The sequence below is a fragment of the Denticeps clupeoides genome, chromosome 3 (genome assembly GCF_900700375.1).
Source record: "Denticeps clupeoides chromosome 3, fDenClu1.1, whole genome shotgun sequence".
Taxonomy (NCBI): domain Eukaryota; kingdom Metazoa; phylum Chordata; class Actinopteri; order Clupeiformes; family Denticipitidae; genus Denticeps; species Denticeps clupeoides.
Genome location: NC_041709.1, coordinates 16,506,029 through 16,532,184, shown reverse-complemented (window position 1 = coordinate 16,532,184; position 26,156 = coordinate 16,506,029). Strand labels below are relative to the sequence as shown.

Here is a 26,156-nt window from a genome sequence, read left to right as displayed (position 1 = left end):
CCAGGGAGAAGATGGATGCGCTGACCACAGTGAGGCTCAGCAAATGTGCACTGGTCATTCCTCCAGCAAAGATACTGCTGCCCTTGGCGGTTATGAAGTTACGACCCACTTCATCATTTCATGGGGAAAAAAGAAAAAGAAAAACACACACACCACCGCCAACAAAAAAAAAAAAAACATGGGCTCTGCTATCTGGGACACGGTGGTAATGTGGAAGGCAAGAATTCTGGTCCCTTAAAAAGACAGAACGTGCCATAACACCAGGGGGAGGAGACGCCTGGGAAAGCATGATAAGCCACCAAACATGCAGGAAACAGTGGGGCTTCCCCCGGAACCACATTCCGGCCTGGAGGAACGAAGGGACCATGATCAAAGCTTAAAAAGCAACATGGTACCGACACTATATCAAAAAGTAGCTGTTTAAGTCATATTCAATTACAAAATGATGAAATATTGGATTTTCCTTCGTTCATAATGTGCGGGGCATTATGAAAGCATTCCACCCTCATTTGGAAACAGCAAAACAAATTAAGAGGCAAAATTGGTTAAAAGAATTTCTAGAACACACACCTACATCAAAAATGTGCTAAAATAAAACCAGTAACGTTTTAAAGTACATTCTTTAAAAATGCAATGGAAATAGGTCTATGATTTATTCATTCGGTTTATTTACAAAATGTATCACTAAATAAATGTGAATAGTCACTAAATGACTATTCACATAATCTGAAGAATTGTTTGGTAAGACCAATTTGAATATTCAAGTCAATCAAATATGTTTAAATTTTTAAATATGATCGTTTCTGCTGCTAATTCGCAGCAGTTCAGAACAAACAAAGATGGGACGCATGCACCAGATTATTTAGTGTCTGATACTTATGTTATGGTTCTTATACAGTTCTTGGTTGACTTGACTTGTTCAGGATTTAAAAAAAAAAATAATAATTTATGAACTGCAAAATATGGAACTTCATTCCCTGTCTGAACCTGGAAACTTTATGAAAGCGCATCGTTCCATCTGTTAAAAGGCCCCACGCTGACGTGTGGAGACGGGTGGGATGCCCTTCTCCAGCCAAGCGCCCTTCAAAATGGTCCAATATGCGGGACTGGGTGGATTTTACGAACAAGCGAGCAGCCAGTGGTGGGCGGAGACAGCTGCCGAATTCGGTGTCTGTGGACGGCTCTTCAAATCCACCACCAGCTCAAAAACATCCAGCAGCTGCATTTGCTTCCAAGTGGGAGCATCCCTACCGAGGCGCTGTAAACAAAAACAAAACCGGCAGCGTTTACCTCTTCAATAACCACAAAAATGCATATAAAAAAAAGCAGGGCTTCTTATGAAAGATGCTAAAAAATTTAATAGGTTTCTGTTTTTTTTTCCCCCTCCCCATGGCATAAACACACAGACATTTTTCATCCTCCTGCATGCCTGACCTACTCAAAAATTCAAGGAATTCTGACTCTAAAAGGGTTTAAAAGAAAAAGAACCTTACAAAGCATTTGGCAACAGACGCAATGACGAAAAATAAGCGCGCAAGATACAGGAAGTGAAAAGGGAGGAGCCCCGCGAAAGTCCCGCCCACCAGCACTACTCCCCCTCCACAGTTTTCCACAGTCAGCTGACGCCCAGGCCGCAAGGGATCCGCTCCACACACACTGGCAGATATCCACATCCGCTGTGTGACTACACACACACACACACACACACACACACAAACGTGCTGAGGACACTCCCCACCGTTGGCCCAGCCTCGACCGCGCCTGGCCCTAAGCTGAACCGTTCTACTGCAACTGACGTCATGGCAACCGGGGGGAGGGGAGAGAGAGAGGGAGAGCAAAAGGGAGGGGCTGAGAGAGGGAGGGAGAATTCCTAAACAGTGGACAAACCCACTGGTGGGAAGCTTAGAAAGCCCTCAGCTGTGGAGAAGAAAAAGCAAAGGCTTGGCGGCGCGCCAGAGCTCTGAGCTCAGCATTTTGTAATGCACTTCCTTTCTGCTTAACAGCTTGCATAATACCAGCGCTGGGCCGCGGCCACCAACCCTTAACCCTTCCCGCCCCGGCAAAGCGGGGAACTAGTTCAGCGGGGCACCGGCGTTCCTTCGGGAGAACGGGTCAAGCTGGTCAGAAAGCGAAGCGCTTGGGATGTAATGAACCAATGAAATACAAATTATATTTAAAGTGACTAGACATGGCTTCATCACCCCCGCCTCTCATTAGGAAACAGGAAACCGAGCAAGCGCTGCACTACAGTAAAATTTTATTTTTTTTCCTCGTCATTCTCGACGATAAATAGCTTGGGGTTGTCCACCCATATCCATCAAACAGCCAGTCCGGCGGGAGGACCGCCCTGGTCTGCGCTCGCAGTCTCTCTGAACGAGAGCAGGGAACACATTTGAAAAGGTTAACCTGTATTTCCTCCCTTGCAAATAAGATTTAAATGTCAACCTTGAGGAGAAAGGTGCCTGCCTGCGAATTGCATTTGGCAAATGAGCCTCTCTGCCTGAATCGACCCTCACACACCCACACAGAAAAAAGGGGCTTACAGTCCTTCTTTCACACAGCCGAGGGGAGAACGAAGACTGACGCTCTTCAAATATTACGATGAATTCCGAGCTCAGCTTCATGCACAACACACAACGCCATGAAATGCCAGAAACAATGCAAAACACTTGTTAACGCATCATTTAAAAATTAAATAATGTATGCCATTGCCATTAAACGTCTTTATTAAAATTCTGATTTAAATTTATGTCAAACACCTCTTGCTGCTCCGCACATTGGGTTCAGTTTAGAACCACGCCCATTTCTAATCCCAAAAAAATTCATTTTTAAGCAACCTTATACGGTCTTTCACTTTCACTATTAATCGATTAATGAAGATCTACAGATGGACACACCTTTCCAAACACCTCGACAGTTGACCCAACTCCACTTCAGATTGGTCAGTGTTATGGAGCAGGCCATTACACGATTCCGATGATCCTGCCCTCAGTTCAGTAAAACTGAAGATGTGCACGTTCCTGGCCTCCACCAGAGCTCCACCATGGCCCATGGAATGTAGTGGTGAATCTGCCCTTTACAGGCACCAATAGAGAAAAGAAGAGTGTGTGTGAAGGAGACAATTGCCATCTCTGGCCCTGGCGGTTTACGATGCCTCTCCGGCCTTGTGAATGTGCTGGGAAGCCACAAGGAATCTGAGCCTCTTATTGTGCCAGTTTGGCTAGGATGTGGAAAATGGTGGAAAAACTCGGAGAGAATTGGATTTTGGGAATGGGGGAACCACACAAATTCTCTCCATTAGGAATTTTCACCAAACTAGGTCAACTGAAGGCCATCTGAAGTAATCTCCAACTGCTCAAACCCACAAATAACAGAGAATAAAAAAGGTAGCCCAGTGTAACGTTAAATGACACACATAGTTATGGCCTGGAGATGGAGGAAATGTGCTCTTCTGCTCCCAGACACGACCTACTCACTTTAATAATGCAAACACAAAACTCTCTGCACCGAGGTGGCCCAGCCTTCATAAAGTGGTGCATTAAACGGAACGCTCCTTCTGTTGGTGTGAATAAGTTAGTCCACCCTGCTGCTTGGCCGAAGGTGAGAACCTGAATAAAAGAACAAGGGCCGTCCGCACCTCCAGACAACCGGACACCAACACTATTCCAAACGGGACGGCCGAGCTGGTCTCTCGGTGATGAAGCCACAGGTAGAATAGCGGAGACGAGACAACGGCTACAAGCTCTACAGCAGCACAGGTACGGCATCTGATGGCATCACTCGGTCACTGAATTCACACCATCGTTGGCGCGGGCAGCATATCGTGGTCACTCGTGTTGCCGGCGTGTGAGTGAGAGTATGGTGATACAGTGATAATTACTTATCTGCAATATTTTCAGCCCGGCTGCTGAAACGAGCGATCATTGTTCTTTATTTGGTGCGTCATTTTAAATGAAATTAAATGATTTATTTTTTTGTTAACAGTGTTTGGTCGAGAAACCTCAACACCACTTTCAGCAGGTGAACGTGGCGAGGCTCCGGTGGCACTGGCATCGGCCTTGATGATGCATCGCTGCGTTGCTCTTCAGGGAGACCCCCCCCCCCCCGCCCCCGAACTCGGGCCGCCATTCCTCGCCAGCTGCAGGCCATTACTAACGAGCGACTGAAATTTAATTGCCGGTAATTCCATCCGAGACGAGCATCGCGCCGCTATTAAGTGTCCGCCGAAGCCGGGCGCGTCTGATCTGCGTTGAGAACTCCACGTATTCCGCTTCTCCTCAAACACGGAGCCCAGATCTCAGACATAACCTGCCGGGGCGGTTCGTTCTTTAAATTGCCTACGTACACCCAGGAAGAGAGACAGAAACTAAAAACTTTTCCATCGTCTGCTGTTTAAATTTCTATTTTTCACGCCGGAATACCCGGAGAGGCGCAGTCATGGGCAGTCGTGCCGCTTTCATGTCAGCTTTTCGGAGGAGCCCTCTGAATAACGGATCAACGTGAGTGACTGTTACCCGGTCGGCTTTAATAAAACGCCCGCACGAGGAACATCCCAGCCTTGCACGACGCCACGTTTTCTTTAAACGCCGCTGGGGGCACGTGGTTCCTCTGAGGCCACAGAGGAACCTTTTGCCGCTCCCACCGTCCCACTGTCTTAATAACAAAGGGGCATTCAAAAATATAATGGAGGGAGAAAAAAAAGCCACGCTCAAAATCTAATTTTTCCACCAATACGTTTTGCCGCGGTTAAGTCGAACGATCCAGGGTTGTCAGGTTATGGGGTAAAAAAAAAAAAAAAAAACGGTGTAAAATACGAACAAGTCAAACGAGGGTTAAAAAGAGACGAAAAGACAAATGCTCCTGACCTCAGACTAACTCCCCTTTTTAAATGGATGCGCTCATTTGCTGACCCGCGCCGGGCTGCGGCCGATAACTGCTTCCAGAGCAGCAGCCGGGACGGTGTCAGCAGATAAAACGGTGATCTACGTGGTGGGACGGCTGCTGCGCCCGCGCCCCCCTCTTCTCAGCCCGCTCATATGCAGCCTCTCTCCCGGCGATAGCCGAGCGAACGAGTCTAAAATTGTGCTTCCCCAACACAAACCGTGGGGGGAAGAGGGCTGCTGCTGACAGGGAGTGGCGGTCCGTCCTGTCACGGCCAGCGGTCCTCAGCAGTCACTCAAACCCGCAGACGCCGTGGGGGCCGTTCTTCAAACCGTCGGGTCGCACCTTGCCGCTATTTTGGGTTCACGCACCGTACGCGACATTAAGCAAGCTGCGCGGCGCACGAGGCTTTCGTTTTCGTGTCGTCACGCGGCTACACTATGCTACTGTTCAAAGGTTTAAGGGTCATTTAGGGTCATGTTCTGAAACCAAAAACATCAAGTTGATCAAAAATCCCGCTTTGTAAATGAGTGTTGTAGTTGAAAATGGGGTCAGTGAAATGAAACCATCTGCATGAATGTTGAAAGGAACATTATCAACAAGTCGTCCTCCAATAGAATGCTGATTTCATTCATGCAAGTTTGTCAGGTTATTCGTAACAAAAAAAAAAAAAAAAAAAAAAAATAGAACATGAGACTAAGTGACTTGTGTACACGGAACTGATCTTCTTCTGAACGTTAACATGTAGTTCCGGGTCCTTCATAAATACTTCCTATGAGTAAATAAACTCTGCGGCAGCGGCAGCGTGGGGCTACAGATGTCACTGTGTGCACATGGCGCTGGTTTTAGTGCCTGCACCTCATCAACGGCCCCATTGTTAGTTCTGTGTGTGCGAGGGGCGCTACACATGCCTGTTGTGTTGATACGCAGCGCTCCTACTGTCCTCGGAATTCAACTGTTGGCAAACACGGCGCTCCCAAGTTCTCACCAGGCCAAGACAATGAAGACCGAGTGCCAGAGAGAGCGAGAGAGGAGAAGAAAAAAAAAACCACCACACACCCTCCGCTTAGAATTTCAAAGGCCCCTTTACCCCCCTCACTTGTTTTCCAAGGACGAGTTAGGAGGAAGAGCCGACAAAAACTACTCGAGGTCTTGGATCTGACTGTAGATTCGGTCAAAAGACGTAAAAGACCAGGGGGGAGGCAAGGGCGAGAGACAGAAGCCACTTCACTGAACGTAGTGGAAAAAAAAAAAAAAAATCTCAAACTGGTGTTGGACAGAAGCTCTCCTGAGAGCGCAACAATATTTAACCCAAATACGTCTGGTCGGATTTCGCACGCACAAAAAAAACAAACTAATCTGAGAAAAGAGCCGCCGCCCAAGGCTGCGCGACGGCTTATTTTCTCCCCGCCACCACGACGCGCTGGCAGCTCATTGTAACCGGCGGACGGGTTTAAAAATTAGCCCACCGAACGCACCAAACGGAGCCGCGTCTGCTCTTCAAAAGGACGCTCGCGATGAGATTTATACTTAACCAGAGCAGGAAGACCCCCACAACTCCAAAAATAATAAAGCCACATCCGCCAGCATTGGCTCGTCGTGCCCCGCCCACCCCGGCCGCTCACGTGGCAAACCCCCAACACGAGATCCATTCAGAAGGACTCAGTGGGAATCTGTCACTCGGAAACAATAACCAATAAATTCCGCCAGTGAATCACAAATGAAACCACTTGACAAAGATTATTTGTGCAGAAGAGTCGACTCCCTCTCACTGCCCCAGAATAGCAGCTGGGGAAGAAGAAGAAGAAGAAGAAGAAGAAGGCAGCGGAACTGTGGGCAGCTGCCATGTAAAGGTCCTGGAGAAGCAGTGAGCGCTGGGACGTATTACGCGCTCCGATTGGGCCGGAGAGGGAAGTCGCCCGCGTCCAGCTGTCGCGGCGTTCCCGACTTCCAGCCCTGACGGACAGCGCAGGTTTCCCATGAGCCTCCTGGTCCGAGGTTTTGTCAGCTGTTCTCCTCTCACCAGCTGCGAGGGTATTGGTAGAACAAGAACAAGGGCCTCGAGTGACGGACGTCCTCCCCCTCCTCCACAGTCCACCTTTTTAATTCCTTGGACTGGCCAGAGTCCCCGCGGGTCAGTCCCCCTCGCTGAGAACAAGCAAGCATGAAGAAGAAAAGCGAGCAAACGCGAGGAGCTCAGCCATGCTGAAGCACCAAGGGGGAGCTGGGAGTGTGGTGCATGTTAACAAAGAGACACTTAACGGGTTAATCAGTGCGAAGGAGGGCCGCCTATGTCCAGACCTTCATGCCCACAGAGACGAACACGAGGCTCTCGTAACCTTGGGTGATTTACGTAACAGCATGGGGGAGATTTTTACGCCTGGGCTGTACCACAGAGTAACACTTGAAGGAGAGAGGAAAAAAAAAAAAAATCTTAAACAGAGGATCCTTCAAGAAGAGGAGGCCAGATGCAAAATTCCTTAACTAACCATTTCAAGAACACACTGGGGCCATGATGGGGTTAAGTATGCCTCGCGGAGCGAAAGTGAGGCCTACGTGTTTTTGGTGATAGTCCGTGGGTTCAGGCTTGATCCTCCCTTTCTTGAGGAGGAGGGGGCCTGGCTGTGTGCTCCTGGCCCCGGCTGAAGATCAGAGAGAAGGGCCCCCGGCCCCTGGGTGCAGGGATCAACAGGCTGAACCAGATCCATATGAATATTAATCTGACCGCCTCACTGGGAGTCTCTGTGCAGGGCCCAGGGAATATGAAGAGCTACAGAGAGGGAGGGAAGGGGAGGGAGGACAGGCTGGATTTAGAGGAGTCCTCCAGGCCTTAAGATGTTCCGCCCTTTGATCAAAGAAGTGAAACCCAAAAGAGGACTTGATTTCACAACAGGAATATAAGGGCCTCATATGTACCACAGTCGTGATGCAAGGAATACGCCAAGACATGAACAAACCGGTCACAAGCCACAGAAAAGGAAATACACTGGACTTACTGCTGGGAATGAACGCCAAAAGCGGCCACACCCAGCCCCCAACTTAAATGACTGAATAAATGATAGGGCATAAATAGCAAACTAATTAACAAAGGTCAGATATTATACTCCGGCTTGATGAATTAATGAATCTGTTGAAAGCACAATTGGCTATGGGTTTGTGGATGCACACATACATACCAAACAAAAGCGGGCATAAAAATAGTGAGAGAGGGGAAAAGTTGAGACTATTCTTCACCTGCCAAAGACGGTCTGTGGAACCAACAGGGCCTGGGAACATGCAGGCAACTGGCCATTTCAGTTCAGGCTGACGTGGACAATGCTTCAAACGCAGCCTACATGTACTACCATTGTATCCCTGAGACTGTCCCTGTAACTACTGATTGTAAGTTGCTCTGGACAAGTTGCGTCTGATAAATGCTGTAAAATGTAAATGTAGCTACAGAAGACTTGAAATGTTGGCAACAATACAGAGACTGCAACAAGCTTATCATAGCTGGCTAACTGCTTAAGAAATATGGAAAATGACATTTTTCTTGTGTTATTGCATACAGAGTGTACTATGGAGCACATTAAAAAAAAAACCTTCAACAGGTTGGTCTTCAGTGAGAAGAAATTGCATGGAATAGAGCAGCTCCATCTGAACAAGCCAGACAACAAAAAAAATGCCTGGTAAATCAATCCCAGATGAATAAATGGAGTTAGCATTAGAGAACGTAGAGGCCACTCGAGTGGTCCCTAAAGTGGAGTACTTCCTACGCTCAGGATAAGGATTTAGCACTGTAGCCGAACCCATCAGGAATCCAGATGCATACGGGACCTTTTAAAAAAAAAAAAAATAAAAAAATGATGAATTACTGCAACACATTTCAGATCGCTTTTGGTAGAACAAAACCTAATAACCTGCATGCCAACATCTGAGAACTTGAGAAGAACAGACACTAGGGCCACACATATGCTCTCACTTGGCCAATTCAAAGGAAGCCATTTTTCACTTGTTTCCAAGAGGTCAACACAACAGGGCAAAAAAAAAAAAAAAAAGCCTTGGAAGTTGATGTGAGTGTTGCATAGCACATATGTATTCTGCTCAGAGGAAGTGGTGTATGGCCTCTCTACATCTTACCATTCATTTGGCATACCGTAATGCACACTTAGATGTACCAGTTAAAAGTATAGACTGTTCTAAAAGCCCCAGTTTCCCCAAGGAAGTCAACATTACATGAAATAAACGGACTTGGAAAAGGAGTCTGATGGTGGCAACATGGTTAAGCCAGTGTTTGTTAAGACAGTCTGATAATGGAGTATATTCCAAAACATGTTAATGGACAATGTGGTCGCACTATGTTGGAGGTCAAACAGGAATTGGGAAAAAAATTCTCTGTAAACTCCTGTGGTTCGAGCAACACATTAGGTCCATGTCATATTCTAAATTTGAAAGTACGTATGCTGCAGTCAGACAGAGCGAGAGAGGAGACAGGATAGACAGAGTGGATGTAGCCATGGAACAGAGCTTTATTTGGGCTTTAAAAGGGACACCCGAGCCAGACAAATAGTTTTTTTTATAAACGGCCTGGTCCTGAAATCATTGTGGCAGCGGATGTAGGACAACATGACTGCACCAACATGCACACGGTGCACACAACAAAATGTGTCCTCTGTTTTTAACCATCACCCTTATTGAGCAGTGGGCAGTCATGACAGGGTCTTCTGGTCCATAGGCAAGTGTGTTACTACTGAGACCCAAACAGGTAGAAATGGGGCATCAGTCTCTGCTTAAAATTCACCAGCGCTCAGCCTCTGGCCAATGGGGTGACTCACTTAGACTTCTGTCCTCGTCCCGTTATTCAAAACCACAGCGTTCTGTCAGCTGCATTGTCCGGGTAATGATTGTTGACCAGATTTTATTTAGGTGCTGGACAATTCTCAACACACTGACAGTGGATCGTTGAGGTTGTGTTACAGGATTTCACACATCTATGCTGTCCGCACAGCCTGGACGATCATGGGTTAAAGACACCGGAGCGATAAAAGAATAATCATTTACATTATTTATCAGACGCCCTTATCCAGAGCGACTTACAATCAGCAGTTACAGGGACAGTCTCCCTGGAGGAACTTAAGGTTAAGTGTCTTGCTCAGGGACACAATGGTAGTAAGTGGGATTTGAACCTGGGTCTCCTGGTTCACAGGCGAGTGTGTTACCCGCTAGGCTACTACCACCCCTAATCAACATCCAATGGTCTGGCACACATTTTTTTTTTGGTTTATTAAGGCTACAATAATGGCTTGACATTGCAATCGAGACACAGGCATCTGAATGGCGCGGCAACACAAAGACGAAACCCTGTGCCAAGCCCCTCCCCCTTTACTGCTCCCCCCCGCATGCCATGTGTCAGCCCGTATTCCCAGTCAGCGCTACAGGCACATGTGGCCACTTCCCAGAAGCACAAAACCAATAGCAACAAAACACAGGCTTAGCCGGAGCTTGGGATGTAAACAAAGTTTTCTTGAGTGAACATGAACATGAACTGTGATGTCTAGGGTGCTAGTAGCCTAGTGGGTAACACACTCACCTATGAACCAGAAGACCCAGGTTCAAATCCCACTTATTCAGAGGACAGTAGACTGGCATTGCATCCATTCTAGGAAGTTGGCGAAGGCAAAAGTCCAAACTCACTTTACCGCCAGCTTTCAAAGAGACTTGACTTTCGGTAGATTCAGTAACGCCACCCAGGAGCCCCCTCTTTGTACGTCTCTGTGCAAACCCTTCATTCTGGCATGAGTGATTTGTCATGCTGCCTTGAATATCCAATTTATATTCGCTTCTGCTATGACTATTAGTATCTACTCTAGAAAAGAGACACCACCACCCCCCCCGTTCCACAGCTAGCAGACAGAATTACATTCATTACTTTACCTCTTCCCCCCATTCCATGGCACCGTCAATACCGAGCTCTCTTCACACTAAATTAATCACACAGGTCCATTCTCCTGCTCTAAATGTGTCATTTAGGCGGCCTTCTCCTTCCGGATCGTCCTCTGTGGTGAGGGCCTGGCAATCCATTTGTCTTGCTTATGCCCTCATAAATCTTGATTGGTTTTGGGGTTTGCCAGTGGATGAGCGTACCCCGCGCCTCCCTGTTCTTCCATTTCAGAGTAAATAAAAATGATTAAGGCCAGTCAATAGTGTGCATACAATGCAGAGAAATTTATTATGAATCCAAATTCTCTACTTGTTTCTCTGGTTTGGTCCCATGACAATGAAGAGGCCGGTTCCTGTAATGCCGTTCTCATAGAACGTCATGCTACGCAAAAACGGTAGTAGTGTTCACAGAGAAAGGGGTTGTTGCTACGGGGAAGTTGCATAAATGGCCAATAGTCATGGCATAAGGTACACTATACTATCCCACAATAACTGCCCTTCGATCCTCTGTACGCGTGTGTGTGCGTTTTCCCCCACTTCTGGTTATACACACATCTAATCTCATACATATCTATGTGTGCTCGGTGCTGTGAGGTGCGGTCGGGGTCACCAAAAGCACAACTCAGCACTTCCTCCTACTGCCGTAGATGGCGGCGTTCTGCCAGGCGGCGAGGCCGGATGAGGAACGTTAGGGTGTCTACACGCCGCAGCCTGCGCCCGGGTGCTTTACGATCCCCTTCCGAAACCGAATAATTCAGGCTCTTCTGGTTTTGGACGTAACGTCTGGCGGCCGCCCGGGCGGTTGGGAGGACATGCCTGTTCGTAAGAGGGTGAGACCATGCCTGTGCGAACTTGTGCGGACCCCCGGAGGCGGGCCGTGTGTTTGTTTACTTTCAGGCAGGACATGTGGGTGTGTAGCTGATGGGGTAGGTAACCGGATTCTCTGAGAACGAACCCAGGGAGTCACCGAAGAAATTTTTTTTTTTTTTCGTGGCGCGGGGGGGTGGGGGGTGGCGGAGCGTTGCTTTATTACTCATTAGCGTGACGTTCGTCAACCGAGTGTTGAGCAAACGAGATAGGAGGCGTTGTGAAACACACACAAGCCCCAGGGAGGCGGGAGACCAAGCAGGAAGAAGCAGTGCAACCTGTGACCCCAAGGACTGACGGTCGGGCGTCACAGTGAGGCTCCGCTTCCCTACCGACCAAGAACTAACATTCTTGATTAGAACCACAAAGGCAGGCCGATCGTGCAATTTGGATCGTGGGTAGACTGTAGCCCTGTGGGGGAGCAGGAACTCTCAAGGGTTCCGTACGATCCTTGCCTCCCCCTTCAAGGGCCTTCAACAATGTTTGAAACGCTTAATGGGTGGATGGTCCTCTTAGCAAGGAATGTAATTCTTGATCAGCTATTTGAACAAAAGCTGACAGTAAAAGTAAAAATAAATAAATAAATAAATAAATAGTTATAACGAATATTATGAATTTATAATGAAAAAAAAAAACTAGTAGAATCAAAATGACACCTTACATTTGGTAATTTGTTGCCCAGACAAAAACGTTGGTGGACTGGGAACAAATATTACATTTTGTGTAATTAGTTTTAGAAAAGGGGAGTCTCAAATATTCAGGCAAACAGATAATCAGATAAACTTTAGGTACAAAAGGAAAAATGTAATATAAATATAAAAAACGTGCTAAGATAGCTGAACCCATTGGGCTCCAGAAGCCATGACCCTACCTAGGATTGAGTAACTAAAGATTGTGAGTGAGCTAGATGTGCAAGGGGCGGTGTGGCAGCCAAGGAAGTATCCCAAAGTGAGGTCCCCTTGAGCAAGGTACCGTCCCCGCACACTGCTCCCCAGGCACCTTTCATGGCTGCCCACTGCTCACTAGGTAACAGGTTGAACGCAGGGGACACATTTTGTGGTGTATCACAATGACAAAAACCTTCATTTTAATATTTTCCCAGCGCTGATTAAGATGTTACATGGTTGCGTTTGCTAATGTCACGTTCACAGCCCAATCACAATGCTGGCATCGACATAACTAGTAAGGCATAAGAGTAGGGGAAACAGACAACTAGGGCCCAAATTATTATTACCAGGATGGTGGTAGTCCGGAGAGGACATGAAATTAATTTTATCATGACTTCATTCCTCAAGATCTCAACTGAAAAGCTGTTAAGACCACAGGTTATTTTCTCGAGATCTCAGAATGACAATTTTAGATTTTTTTGAGAGCACAACATAACCTGATCTAAGAACCTCTACAATAATAGCTGTTTTAAACACTCACCCTAATGCTACATGCAGTATCACGGATCCGTGCAGTCAGTTTTACTGTAACCAGGGACTGACTCAAGCAGAAAGTGTTCATATGAGTCACTAGAGGTGTTACAGTTCCTACAACATTGGAAACATTGATCTGGCATTAAAATTGCAAGAAATATGTCACGAACCTGAGGTACTAAAACCCGACACACCTAGGAGAACACCCTTCTCATTTGTATTACTCGGTCATGAGGTCCGGTTAGCTTTTAGCAGAAGAGCTCGATTTGTCCGGTTTCAGAGCCCATGCTGCTTTTTTTTGTACTTTAAAATCTAAGACTGAGTGACGAACAGGCGGACTTTTGCCTCCTCTGCGCACTACTACTGTAATGTTCTCTATAAAACAATTCATGCACAGATGCATCTCCAGCAGAACCATCAACCACCTCATGCAAATGCAGACCTCTTTATGGGCCACGCTTATGTATTAATGTGAACTTAAAACTCCAATTTATCACCCCGCGGTTCCCAGGGCCCAGTGCAGCGTTGTAGATAACGAGGATTGATTGGGTTTCCAGCCTCCTTTTCAGTGCAGGAAGGACAAACTCGCAGTCGTACCCCGCCTCGTTTCCCGAAAGCCCACAGAGATCCTGCGATTTCGCACCGTGGCCTAACCTGCTCCTCTGTGGGATGATCCTATGATGTGCGTCACGGGTGCATCAGGGTGTCGACCCGAAATGAGTCCACGCTGCCAGACACTCGCTGGTGACTGGATTTGTGACAGGAATGACAATCTGTCCGCGGTGGTAACTCCCTTACGTTTCCCGTTGCAGCCTCGAGGCAGATTTTGGGCTGTACTGTTCGGACCTTTTTATAGGGTCCAGCCCTGCTGAGCTTCCTGATGTCTGCTCCCAGATATGCCAAAAATGGACAAGAAGACAGCAGGTGTCACACAGAAAGAACAAAGCAGACAGAAAACCCTCTTTCCCCATTCCAACGCCTGCCCCCTCCGTCCCTCCTCCTCCTCTTCCCTCAACCTCCGATGAAGGTTAATGGCAAAGCGGGACGAGACTGAATACAGATCAGGGTAAGATGGATGGAGCGTGGTGCGAAAACAATCCCACAGGTCTAGGGTCTAAAGATTAACTAAATATTAACTAAGAGGGAAGAAAATACATACAGCTGGAGCCCTGAAAACAATTAAAGCCCCTTTTCACCCAAAACACACACGCTCAGACCACTCCCCACTTAACAGAGGGGTTACAGTGGCCTTTCTCTGCAGGGAAACCTTTCAGATCGGGGAGGGGATACTGTGTTGGAGCACAGATTACACCTCATCATAGATTACAATCACTGTTCCCCCCCCATACTAGTTTTTCCTCACTGACACAGGCAGTGAACTATAGTGTCGTTCCCCTCAGCCAATGAAAACGCCAGGTCAGAACTGACTGATAAAACAGCACACAATTATGCATACGGCAGTTGCAATGAAACGAGGAGGGAATCCGAAATGAAGCCGATATGACGTGCACATTGGATTAACCATAAAAAGGTCAACGGCACGTTGTAATAAGGGGCCTTGAATGTGCAACGTGCGAAGAATCATTGTGAACCGGTGCTCCGGCTCATCGATTCAGGTGGAGGCAGGGGGACAGGAGGTATCCAGGATAAATAAGCGCACGCCAGCCCACAGGCTGTGTCAGCAGCGAGCGCGAGTCTAAAGCATTAACCAACCAGGTTTCAGAGGTCGGGCGCCGGCCCACGTGGCTCCCGGTTCGGGCCGAAAAGGCCCGTTTCCTCATCATGGTTTTACACAGACCCTGCCTGAGAGCATATCTGACGTGTATAATATCCAAACGTTGCCCTAAACCCGGCGGCGGAGACGGCGTAGTCGAAAGCAGTAGCTCAAGTGCTAACTGAGAGCCATTATAAAATCCGGCCTTGGGTTCCTCTGCCCTGTTTCCATTTCAGCCCGAGCAGGAAATGCACCAAGATGTCGCCGAGCAGGCTGCGGTGATAGGGCGCCGATGCCTGCGCCTGGGATGCTGATCTAAGCCTCTTTATTTCAGCCACGGCTGGGGCCCCGGCAGCCCGCCCCGACAGAAGAGCCACTCTCGCTATGCGCCAGGGGTACTGGATGCCAGTCAAGTATTTGGATGTTGGGAGGCCGACTGCATTCCAGTCAATCAGTGTTCTCATCTAATCTCCCATTTCAATTCCACAAACGCAGCCCTGCCTGAAACACAAGACTAGTTTTGCACATTCAGACCATGGCTGTTGGGTCATGTCTTACTTTAGAAGAGAAAAAAAAAAAAAAGAGGCGCATCTATAAAAGAGGACATGATAATGGCAGACAGGCTCCATTCAGAACATCAGCATGATGGTTGTGGAATTGTGTTGACGTGAACAGTATGATTAGAAACGCATGACGATGTTAGTGTGGAAAAATGATTAAAACTTTTCCAGTGTAACAGGATCATATAGACAGCTTCTCACGAAACACGTTGTAGATAAAGGAATGTGAGAATGGAAATGTGTACCGTAAGGCCCTCTGCAGCTTCCAGAAATTGCTATTGGGCTTTATTTCTGTGCCTTGCTTCATTGTTGACACTTTCTACACTGATATAGCTGCAACACACACACAAAGTATGACACATGCGCATAATATATATTAAGCATATAGTATGCATATGTATCGTGTGGGGGTGTGTTTACATGGTTACATGGAAACCCCAAGCAAATCCCATTCAACAAATCAGACCAACAGCGAAACATGAACTAAACTAAACCTTAAACAAAGTGCCTCTACACTCTCAAGGAACACAAGCATCCCATGCCAAACCCGGACGGCTTCATCGCGTTGCGTGTTGCGGTGCCACTCGCTCTTTTCCGCTAGTCCAGATGAAAAGCCCGTGGACGGGCCGTCAGCAGCACTCCCATGCTCATGTAAAATTTAAGTTCCTGATCTGAAATTCTGCACTTCTGTGTACAAAGAGTCAGAAATGTCATGCCCCGCTGCATTTTTTTTTTAAAGCTCCCCCGCCTCCCCCAAGCGGCCATTCAGGAGCGAGCGTGCACACCCCCTTCCACGCCAACAAGAGGACCCACACACCGACACGCCCACAGCGCGGCACACAGGCCTAGCAGGCCACTTCTAAATTAGCTCGCCGGAACGCCTGTAATAAATATCGAGTCGCTTCGGAATTTGACGGATATCGGCCTGGGACAATAGGCTGGCATTGGTGGGGCCTGACCTTTGCCCTACTAGACGCGTAACAGAAGGTGATGCGGCCATCGTAGGTCAGTGGGGGAGGTCTGAACTTGACCCTGACGTCCAGACAAGAGCTATTAGCCACAGCGCTGTGTCTTGAGAGGTCTGGCACAAAAAAAAAAAAAAAAAAAAAAAAACGTAAAAATGGCACGATTGTGTAAGAGCAATTTAAACCCGATTTCCAGAGGTGGAGCCCGTATGGCATCATGCAGACCCGTGGCGGGGCGCTCCCTGCTTTCAGGATGTAAATGCGGCCGGCTGCGGCTACATGCCGGGGATTGGAGGGGCTTTGCAAAATCATATTTACACAAGAATATTTGCTTGTCTCCCCATCAACAGAACCCCGGGCCTTTTGTGTCTTTTAACACTCCCCCACTACATCCCATCCTCCTACCAGGCACCAAAAATAAATTCCTCCGCCGTGTTGTGCAAAACAATAAAGCCGGAGCGAGACAGCCTATCAGCTTCCTTCAGGTTCGCCAGGAGCAGCCGCCTGGCTGGGCCCCGTGTCAGAAGATTGCATCTTTTATTTATAATTTCTTGGCTTTATTTTTGCAGCAAAATTCCAGGCCAGGATGCAATCAGCCAAGAAAGCCTCCCTGTGTGTGCACTCCTGTCATTTCCCATCCACAGCACACAGAACCGGGCGCACGATCTCTCGCAAGGCACAAAGACCAGAGTGTTCCTTCACGCCTTAAAAAAAGCGCTCAGATAACACAGCAAATCCACTGGAAATAAAAAAACAACAAAAAAAAGCGCCTCTTGATCTTAGAGGAGGAAGAAAAATAAAACGCCACAACAATCCTGTCGGAGAAAATCAGAACAGCTGTAAAGAGGAGGAGGAGGAGGGGGAAGATGAAGACGCGGGCCGAAACCCGTTTTGGCACCGAGAGAAGGGCACAAAGCCCAGATGAGGCACCGCGGACCCAGCAGCCCACGGAGGAGGGACGGGAGGGGGAATGGTCATGCAGAAAATTGCGTTACGATCCCAATCAGCCACGGACGGTAATGAGGGTTTAAAAAAAAAAAAATAAAGGAAGGAACATTTTTTTTTTTTTTTATGGACCCCCGAAGCCCCTCCGAGGGCGGCGCTCTGGAAACTCATTGCATTAAAAAAAAAAAAAAAAAAAGGTGGCAGGAGATGCAAATGGGAAGCCCAGGCTGTCACCCTCCTGGTGGCATCACTCCGGTGACAAGTGCCATATATTTTCCCCTCAAACCAACGACACAGAGGGGGAAAAAATACAAATAGTGGCCCTGTAGCTTTAAATCGCCACTGCCTCCCACCTCTTCCCCTACAAAAAAAAAAAGAGAAAGAAAATCTCTTCTATTTAACGAGCAATGAAAAGAAATAAAAAGGCGCTTTTGTTTCCCTTCCTTTTCCGAGGGTGACAGAAAGCTGAAAAGACACGAACGAACACGGAAAACGGGAACAAAGTGGCCCCGGAGCTCGACGGCCACTCGACACATGAAAACACCGCGTCGAATATAACACTGGGGGGGGGGATAGAAAAAAAAAGAAAAAATAATTGACGAGGGGACGTGGAGGGGTGGAAAACACGAGGTACACACTTTCCACGCAGGAAAACACGCGGAATGTTACGCGGGCGCTCCACAGAACAGACGTCCGAGAGACGCGAGAAAAGGGCTCGGCCGCGTGAACAGATGATATTCGGGTTCCTACTTCCGCGATGCGTGTGTGTGCGTGTTTTTTTTTTTTTTTTTTTAGTAAAAAGAGAGTGAGAGAGAAACGCGCTTCTGTCGTCGACCAAAACAGCAGAAAATGGAGGAAAAGCGGCGGACGGGAGGGACGGGGGCTCCGGCGAGGGCTGATTTAAAGCCCCGCGGTGCGCCCTTTGTCGCCCCGCTCCTGTCCGCCTTTGTTCGCTCCCTCCGCCGCCGCCGGACGGAGAACCACCGGGGCCGCCCGGGCGCCCGGCGCGGTCCGCCGGCGTGCGATTTCAGACGATGAATAAATTAACGCGCCGTCGCCCACCTCCCCCACCCGCGCCGCTCACCGACTTGCAGGACGTTGTCCACGCAGCCGCTCTCCAGCAGAGCGATGCCCCGTCGGAAGGGGAGCCGCGTCTCGTCGCCGTTCTCCCCGCTCGCCCCGCTCTCGTCCCCGCCCGTGTTGAAGGACGAGTACATGCAGATCTCCCGCTCGCTCCTGGGGAAAGACCAGTAGACGATCCTCCGCTGGACGGGCTCCGGGATCCGCTCGAAGCGCTCCTCCACCCGCTGGAAGGGCCACTTCTCCGCTACTTTCCGCGCGGCGATGTCCAACAGCGACTCCGGAACCAGGGTCTTGCTGGACCCCCCCTGGGCAGGGCCCGAGCCGCCGCATACCGGTCCTCCGGCCCGCTGCCCCTGCCTGCATGCCGTGCTGTACCCGGGTCGGCAGCAGAGCCGTTTAGCTGGGGGCTGCTGAACGCGCTCCGCCATGATCGCACCGCTTTACCAGCAACAGCGGAAGTCGCCGCACCATATAAACGGGATAAGGAAGGGAAAAGGTTACGCTCGCGTCGATTGTTCGCCGTGTTTGGGCAACGCGTCCATATTTGGTCCGGTGGGCGGGGCCCGGGCGCCTTTTGTGTGGACGGGCCGCGGGGGGGCGTGTCCTCGGCGTCCGGGCGCAGCGCTAAAAAAGGACCGGGAGGCGGAATTCCCGAACGGCTGCGGGTGTAGCTTCTCCCCGGTTCCTCTTTATTTACTACGCGCGCCTGAGCGCACGTTTCCGCGCGTCTCAAAGGTGCCTTTCTGACCGTGAAAAATGAGAAACGGCTTGGCGGGGCGGGGGGAAAGTTCGTGGGGAGACTGGAGCTCACATTCCACGCCGCTCAGGAGCGGAGGGCGGTCGCATGGAATGAAAAAAGAGAAAGAGGGGGAGAGAGGGAGAGACGCTTCCTCTGACGTTTTATTTTGAAAGAATGTGGGTTGGTCTGGCTCTGGGATGTCCTCGTACGCAGCTTTTCCCTGAAATTTGGAGAGACCCCGACTCCACAGACATCATCGTCATGGTAACCACTGGGGCCAGAATCACACGGATGTGTTGGACACCATCAATATACAAATATACATATATGTTTGGGTTTGCTGCAGAATGCAGAACGTGGTCCAAAATTTGAGGGAACAGAATAGAAAGGGACTGGACAAAAATCCATATTACAGCATTTTATGGACAATGATAAGTAAACAAAATTAAAGTCTACGTCTATTAATAGTCTATTAAATGAAAGGACAGCCGTGGCCTAGCGGTTAAGCATTCCATTTTCTTGTTTTCAAGTCAAAGAGTAGGGTGGTAGTAGCCTAGCTGGATAAGGGCGTCTGCTAAATGCCGTAAATGTAAATGTAAGGAAGCAGCCCCTGTAATCAGAAGGATGAAGGTTTCAATCCCGATCTGCCAAGGTGCCACTGAGGTCATGGCTGGGTTATGGTTAAAAGGAGAGGACACTGTGTGCACTGTGTGCTGTGCTGCAGTGTATCACAATGACAATCCCTTCACTTTCATGTGTAATGAAGTCGCAGTGTCTTCTGCTTTTAACCATCACCCTTGGTGAGCAGTGGGCAGCCATGACATGGGCCCGGGGAGCCGTGTGTGGGGACGGTGCTTTGCTCAGTGGCACCTTTGCAGCTCGGGATTCGAACCGGCTACCTTCTGATTATGGGTATAGGCCACCACATAGCAAAAGTAAACAGAATAGTAGCAAAATAAAACTTAAAAATATGTATATGCATATACAAACATCGGGGTGGTAGTAGCCTAGTGGGTTACACACTCGCCTATGAACCAGAAGACCCAGGTTCAAATCCCACTTACTACCATTGTGTCCCTGAGCAAGACACTTAACCCTAAGTTGCTCCAGGGGGGGGGACTGTCCCTGTAACTACTCATTGTAAGTCGCTCTGGATAAGAGCGTCTGATAAATGCTCTAAATGTAAATGTAAGAAAAATATCACGTTTCTGATTTTTCATCGGCCCTACAGAAGCAAAACCTGCATAGTCCTGTCCTGACTCTTACTTGATTGTGAGCTTTTTGTGGAGAAATCCAACACAAGGTTAAATGTTGTGATGCCTTGTATGACTATCCAGCATTTTGTGTGCTACATATTATTTACTGCTGTTGTTTTGTTTAATTCTATGCCGCTCAGGCAGCAGAATGCAGATTCATCAGTGATAGATGACTGTAGTCCTGCTGTTGTTACTCACCTCGCTGTAAGAAGACATTTTAACGGTTAATTGAATAGAATAATCGTACTTTAACATGGAATAGATGTACCACCTTACTGTCTTTGTTTGAGCGCTTCCACAAAATATATGCACTGGGCAAGCAAGACACGTCAACGAACAAGAGAGTACTGAAGCTGGCTGATAATCACCTAAAAACGAGAGCACTAATTTAATTTCACGTGTGGATCTCACTGACAGAGTAAAAAGAGGTAGCCTCAGGGCAAACGTAATTGATTAGAGATGTGTTGTAACTAATTGCTGATGAAAAGTAATGTGTTACAGTCTTTGGTCAGTTTACCTTCATACCTGGACAATTATTAACTTTCAACATGCATTTCAACATGCGGCAAAAAAAAAAATGATTTCACCACATTTATGGTGTGGTGGTAAAGCGAGTCCAAGCACTTTCAGAATTGCAAGTCTTCTTAGATGTTCCTATTGTAACCCACTAAAATGGTCTAAGGAAGGACTACTGGTGAATGAAAGCTGGAGGGATGTGTGAGGCGGGAATACACCGAAGTGAAATATTGTGCTTTTATTTACAGTGAGAAGTGAACAACCAACCAAAACTTAGAGTACTGTACATAACAACAACAACCCACAGGAGGAACAACACACCATAAAAGGAGAGACTATATACAGTTTAGACAAAAAAAAACACAACACTGACCACTCTAACACGCAACATGGGCTTTTCGCTAACTTCTCTTCAACACTCCGAAACCTTGACCTTAAATGCTCCTGGCTGATGAGTTGATTGGCAGACTGATGAGGGAATAGGTAGGCGGGACCATAAATCCCAATCTCCACTCAGCAAACAGGCTGAAAGGGAAAAACACGCTACACACAGAGCACCCCAAAACCACTCTACAGCCCAAAGGACATAACACCCAATGCAATGGAGAAATGGAAAACGTGAAGTTATTGTCATTGTGATACACTGCAGCACATCACATAGTGACACATCGAAATATGTCCTCTGAAAGGCGCCTGGGGAGCAGTGTGTGGGGACGGTGCTTTGCTCAGTGGCACCTCAGTGGCACCTTGGCGGATCGTGATTCCTTCTGATTACAGGGTCACTTCCTTAACCGCTAGGCCACCACTGCCCCAAGAAGGTGGCCTGCTTTGGTGGATTGTGACATGATGAAGGCAAGAAGTGTGAAGCATTGAGACAGCATTGTTTTACTTGGGGACCGTGGACGATGCACACTGTGCAATACAACTGTCCAGAAACAGTTCAAAGCACTTACTGGGCCTCCACACAATCTAGATCTTGGTGCCAGGGGTCATGGGGTTCATTTCCTATTCAGCATTAGACATTAACCCTTGTGTGGTTCAGGCTTCAAGAACCTGTGAACCTGTGGCTCAGGCTACATAACCTTCATGTAATGTAACTTGAAGAGCTGTGACTATGGGTTGAAATTTTGAACAGCAATGCTGGATTGATTCAAGAATTTCCTACGGTGGGTCCAAAAAGCATCCCATCACCAATCTGTGGAATATTTGAAAAATGCTGTCTCCGTGTTTCATTCAACCCACCACAATCTGTGTAAAGGATGGAGCCAAAACCACTCCCATGCAAAGCTGTTACTTACTTATAGGCCTCAAAGCTGTAAATGCAGGAGCAGAAGAATTCATGTTCTTAATTTCTTTTTATAATATCAACATAATAAAATGGAAATGTTGGGTCTTTTTATGTTATACACATAAGATATATTTATTGAGCTTATTTTAGTATTACTATACAATGAGTCAACAAGCATATGAGGTAACATCCTATTTGTTTGTTGTATATGTAAGTGTAGAGTGATCCATTAAAAAAAAAACAGATTAATGTATGTAATGCAGACTTTTATGCTTTTACTCCTGCTTGTTTCAAGTTTAATGAGCCAGAAAGGAAATTCAGGCCTGTCCCCATCCAATGAACTGCTGCTGTCTTGTCCCTTCACACACTGCTGGGACAGGTTCTACCTTCCACTGCAACCCTGACATGAATAAAGTGGTTTACAGTATGGATTGGTGGAATTATGTGTTTATATTGCAATATTAATAGACGGTTCAGACCAACTGTACACAATATACGTATGAAGTTGTTACATGTAATGTCATAATCTATTTAGAATAATGCAATTGTTCTTGTACTTTTGTCTGTTCTAGCATAATTTGCATATTCATATTTAATATTCATTACTTTCTTTTGATGTATGTTGGTGGATTTTTCTCCCCTCAATCTCAAAATTTACATTTCAATGGCTCATCATAAACGAGGATATAAGAGATGTTTGCCTCTGATCAGGTACAATGCAGGAAATATGACTGCTACCTTAATTTATTTAGATGAAAATGATTAGTAATGGTTACACATGCTAAATTAATGTAGTCAATAAGATGTGTTTTATTTGAGTATTTTTCAACTCCTTTTTCAACCCTATATTTTATTATTTCTAGTTCTTTAATTCATTGCTCCCTAAAGTACCAAAAAACTCTTCAGTGGAAAAAATGTGCTGCCCCATGAAGACGTGCAGCCTTGCTACACTCACACAGGACCAGCCAGTGACATAGGCAAGTGGCAGCGCCCAATATTTCTCTAACCGTGGCACAGTAGCGCATCACTATGAAACAAAGTGAAAGTGAAGTGATTGTCACACGTGATACACAGCAGCACAGCACACAGTGCACACAGTGAAATTTGTCCTCTGCATTTAACCCATCACCCTGAGTGAGCAGTGGGTAGCCATGACAGGCGCCTGGGGAGCAGTGTGTGTGGACGGTGCTTTGCTCAGTGGCACCTCAGTGGTACCTTGGCAGATCGGGATTCGAACCAGCAACCTTCTGATTACGGGCCGCTTCCTTAACCGCTAGGCCACCACTGCCCCAAATGTGTCTCCATTGGGGCCCAAGAACCTGTCACTTACCAGCCAGTCAAAAACACACAATGGCCAATCAGAAAATAGCAGTGCTGTATCTGGGTACAATGCAACACAACAACCAATGAAAAGGCAGCCTAGAATTCTTCACATTATTCTGCTAAGGAAAATCTTCTGTAAGTAAATCTTCTGTAAGTCATCTTCTGATGCAAACAATGGCAAACAATAATCTAAACCTTTTCATTTGGTTCATATGCTGTCGGTCTACCACATCACTTCAACGTGTATAACTCACATGCCTCACGTTCATGGAGAAAATTTGTTTTATTCTCACTAAAACAAGTAGTCTTCAAATAAAACAAAAAAGGAAGAGAGAGAAAAATATATCATTTTCACATTCTACCATAATCTTCACTTTTCCCCCTTCAATTTCACAGCAATAAAACACCTAAAATTGCAACATGCCAAAAAAAAAAAAAGCAAATTGCAGCAACATGTCGCTGCGATATCAGAAGGCATTTTTGGATGGACTGATTACAGATGGCTTGATCATGGCCTGCTTGTTTTAAGCTCACTCTCAAGTTTTCCCTTCCTCACTTTCCTCAGGTTATACATGCTATTGATATGCACAGAGACACACTTTTCATACTGCATGCAGGGATTCCACCCCTCCAATATAATACTACATGTATGTAGTGTAGCCAGAGCCACCTGGTTTTCATTTTTAATCCCTTCCGACTGTGTGAACATTCCAGTACAGTGATATACACGCTTTTGATTTATTTGATTTCGTAACTTTGATTTACTGATGTACGTAATTTTTGCAATTTTGGCATCCAGTGAGTGGAAGCTGAGCCCTTGGAGGGACACCCTGTCCCTTCTATTGCTTCCTGTGCTGGGCAAGAATTCCAGCGTGGGTCTGGTTCAAATATATTTTTTAGCAGAAATTTTATCTGCGCCACTCCTGCTTTAGATCAGCACCATGAGGCGGGCTGGTGGGGAAGTTGAAATTCAACCTGAATGGCTCTTATCTGAACGTGTATTTGTACCTGTCTCCATTGTCCTAATTCCTCGCTGACACAGAATTTCTCCTTCACTCAGACCAGGCGCTTGCACACATGTGTCGAAAGAAAAAAGAAAGAGAGAAAGAAAGAAAAAAATCTTTTCAAGCCCAAGTTATTTCTTGGCATGGCGAAGACAGTCGCAGTAAGAGATAACTAACGACACTTCTGCCAGCACCTAGGGATTCTTTTATGCTAAGCTCATTTGCATTCTGATTAGTATGCATGAAATTTCTCGCTGAACTTTAATACCCTAACTGCTGCATAATACACTTTAATGAGCATAAACGTGAGCTTGGCAATTAAAACTCACATTAATCACTAAATGTTACGTTCAAGAAAAAAAGAGGAGGGGGAGGTATTGTGAGAACATGAGAGCAAAAGTGACAAAGGCAGCGGAAAAAATAAAAATACTAGAATGAGCGACAGAAATAAAGAACCTCTGCGATCTCTGCGAGATGGAGAGCAGAGAGCATGATGGGATCAGCATGTACAGTTGGGCGACTGAGGTTTGTTGGGGGAGTGAACCACAGAGAGGGCCATGAATACCCCCCCCCCCTCATTTTCTTCATTAGTGAGAGGTTGCTCAGTAGTTTTTAAGAGAGGGGGGGGGCATTTTTGCACCTCTCGAATTGCCACTCGTACCATCCTCACATCCATGCTGTTGCTTTTGTTTTTTAGGGTTTTAATTCGTTGCTCGTTTACACATCAAGACTTTCTTGTGAAAGAATATGTTTCTGTTTACATCCAGACATGCAACGATGAGCAGAGACTTAAGGGAACCGCGAGCAGCTACCTCTCCTTTTTTCTACGAAATTACCACATAAACCAGTGGGCAATGTGCACATGTTTGTGGCACAGCAGCTGCTGATGGGATACATCACACCCGGCGGTGCCGCACATAAACACACACAGTTACAGGACAAGGTCTCTTTCTTTTCTTTTTTTTTAATTTGGGTCTTCTGGAAGGATAACTGTGTGTGTGTGTGTGCCAGAGCATTTGTATATTGCTGCATGTGTGTTTGTGTGTATGTATATGTGTGTGTGTGTGTGTGTGTGTGTGCATGGGAGGGGTGGGTGGAGAAAATGTTTAAAACATAAACTCCATGCAGAATTTATGATGATGCGAGGTTGCTTTGACAGTGCACGACTTATTAGCCTTCGGACCCCCAGGCCTCTCACAGGACAGTCAGCCATAATGTACAAATCTGGGGGGTGGGGCGGGGCCTCATGCAAATTGCGACTCAGGATACAGAAGGACAAAAGCGAGTCAAATATTGTAAGAATTATGCTGAATCGTCCGCTTTGGCGATGTTAATTAAAAAAAAAAAAACTGAGCGCGCTGTTCATGCTGGGACAAATACAACTGTGAGTGTCCCCATTTGTCCCCCCTCTGACAGAGTGACTGACAAGCATGAATCACATTAATTGAACTAGTAGTCACAGAACAGTCACCACCATTTGCAAATGTTTCCCTGAATGAGTTGTATGCATAAAATAACAATAAAATCATTTCTTTATATCAACTGATGACCTTCTGACACATCTTTCACCGTAAAATAAAAAAATGACTGACATAATATAATAATAATGATAAAGCATAATATTGAACATACAAGTTATTGGCCAATGATGCTGTACTTAATGGTCTCATTAAGT

General features: G+C 46.9%; 1 protein-coding gene across 2 annotated transcripts in view; it reads right to left on the bottom strand.

The window, feature by feature from the left end:
* LOC114786781 (zinc finger, SWIM-type containing 6) overlaps positions 1–18,783 on the bottom strand; it is a 53,178-nt gene extending 34,395 nt beyond the window's left edge. The window contains exon 1 of one of the 2 annotated variants that reach the window (XM_028974234.1): positions 18,357–18,783. In XM_028974234.1, coding sequence (XP_028830067.1) covers positions 18,357–18,783 — 427 coding nt within the window. Of the gene's footprint in view, positions 1–5,101; positions 5,189–18,356 lie in introns of those variants that run through there. The other variant, XM_028974235.1, reaches the window with a different exon arrangement.
* Positions 18,784–26,156: the final 7,373 nt, after the last annotated feature.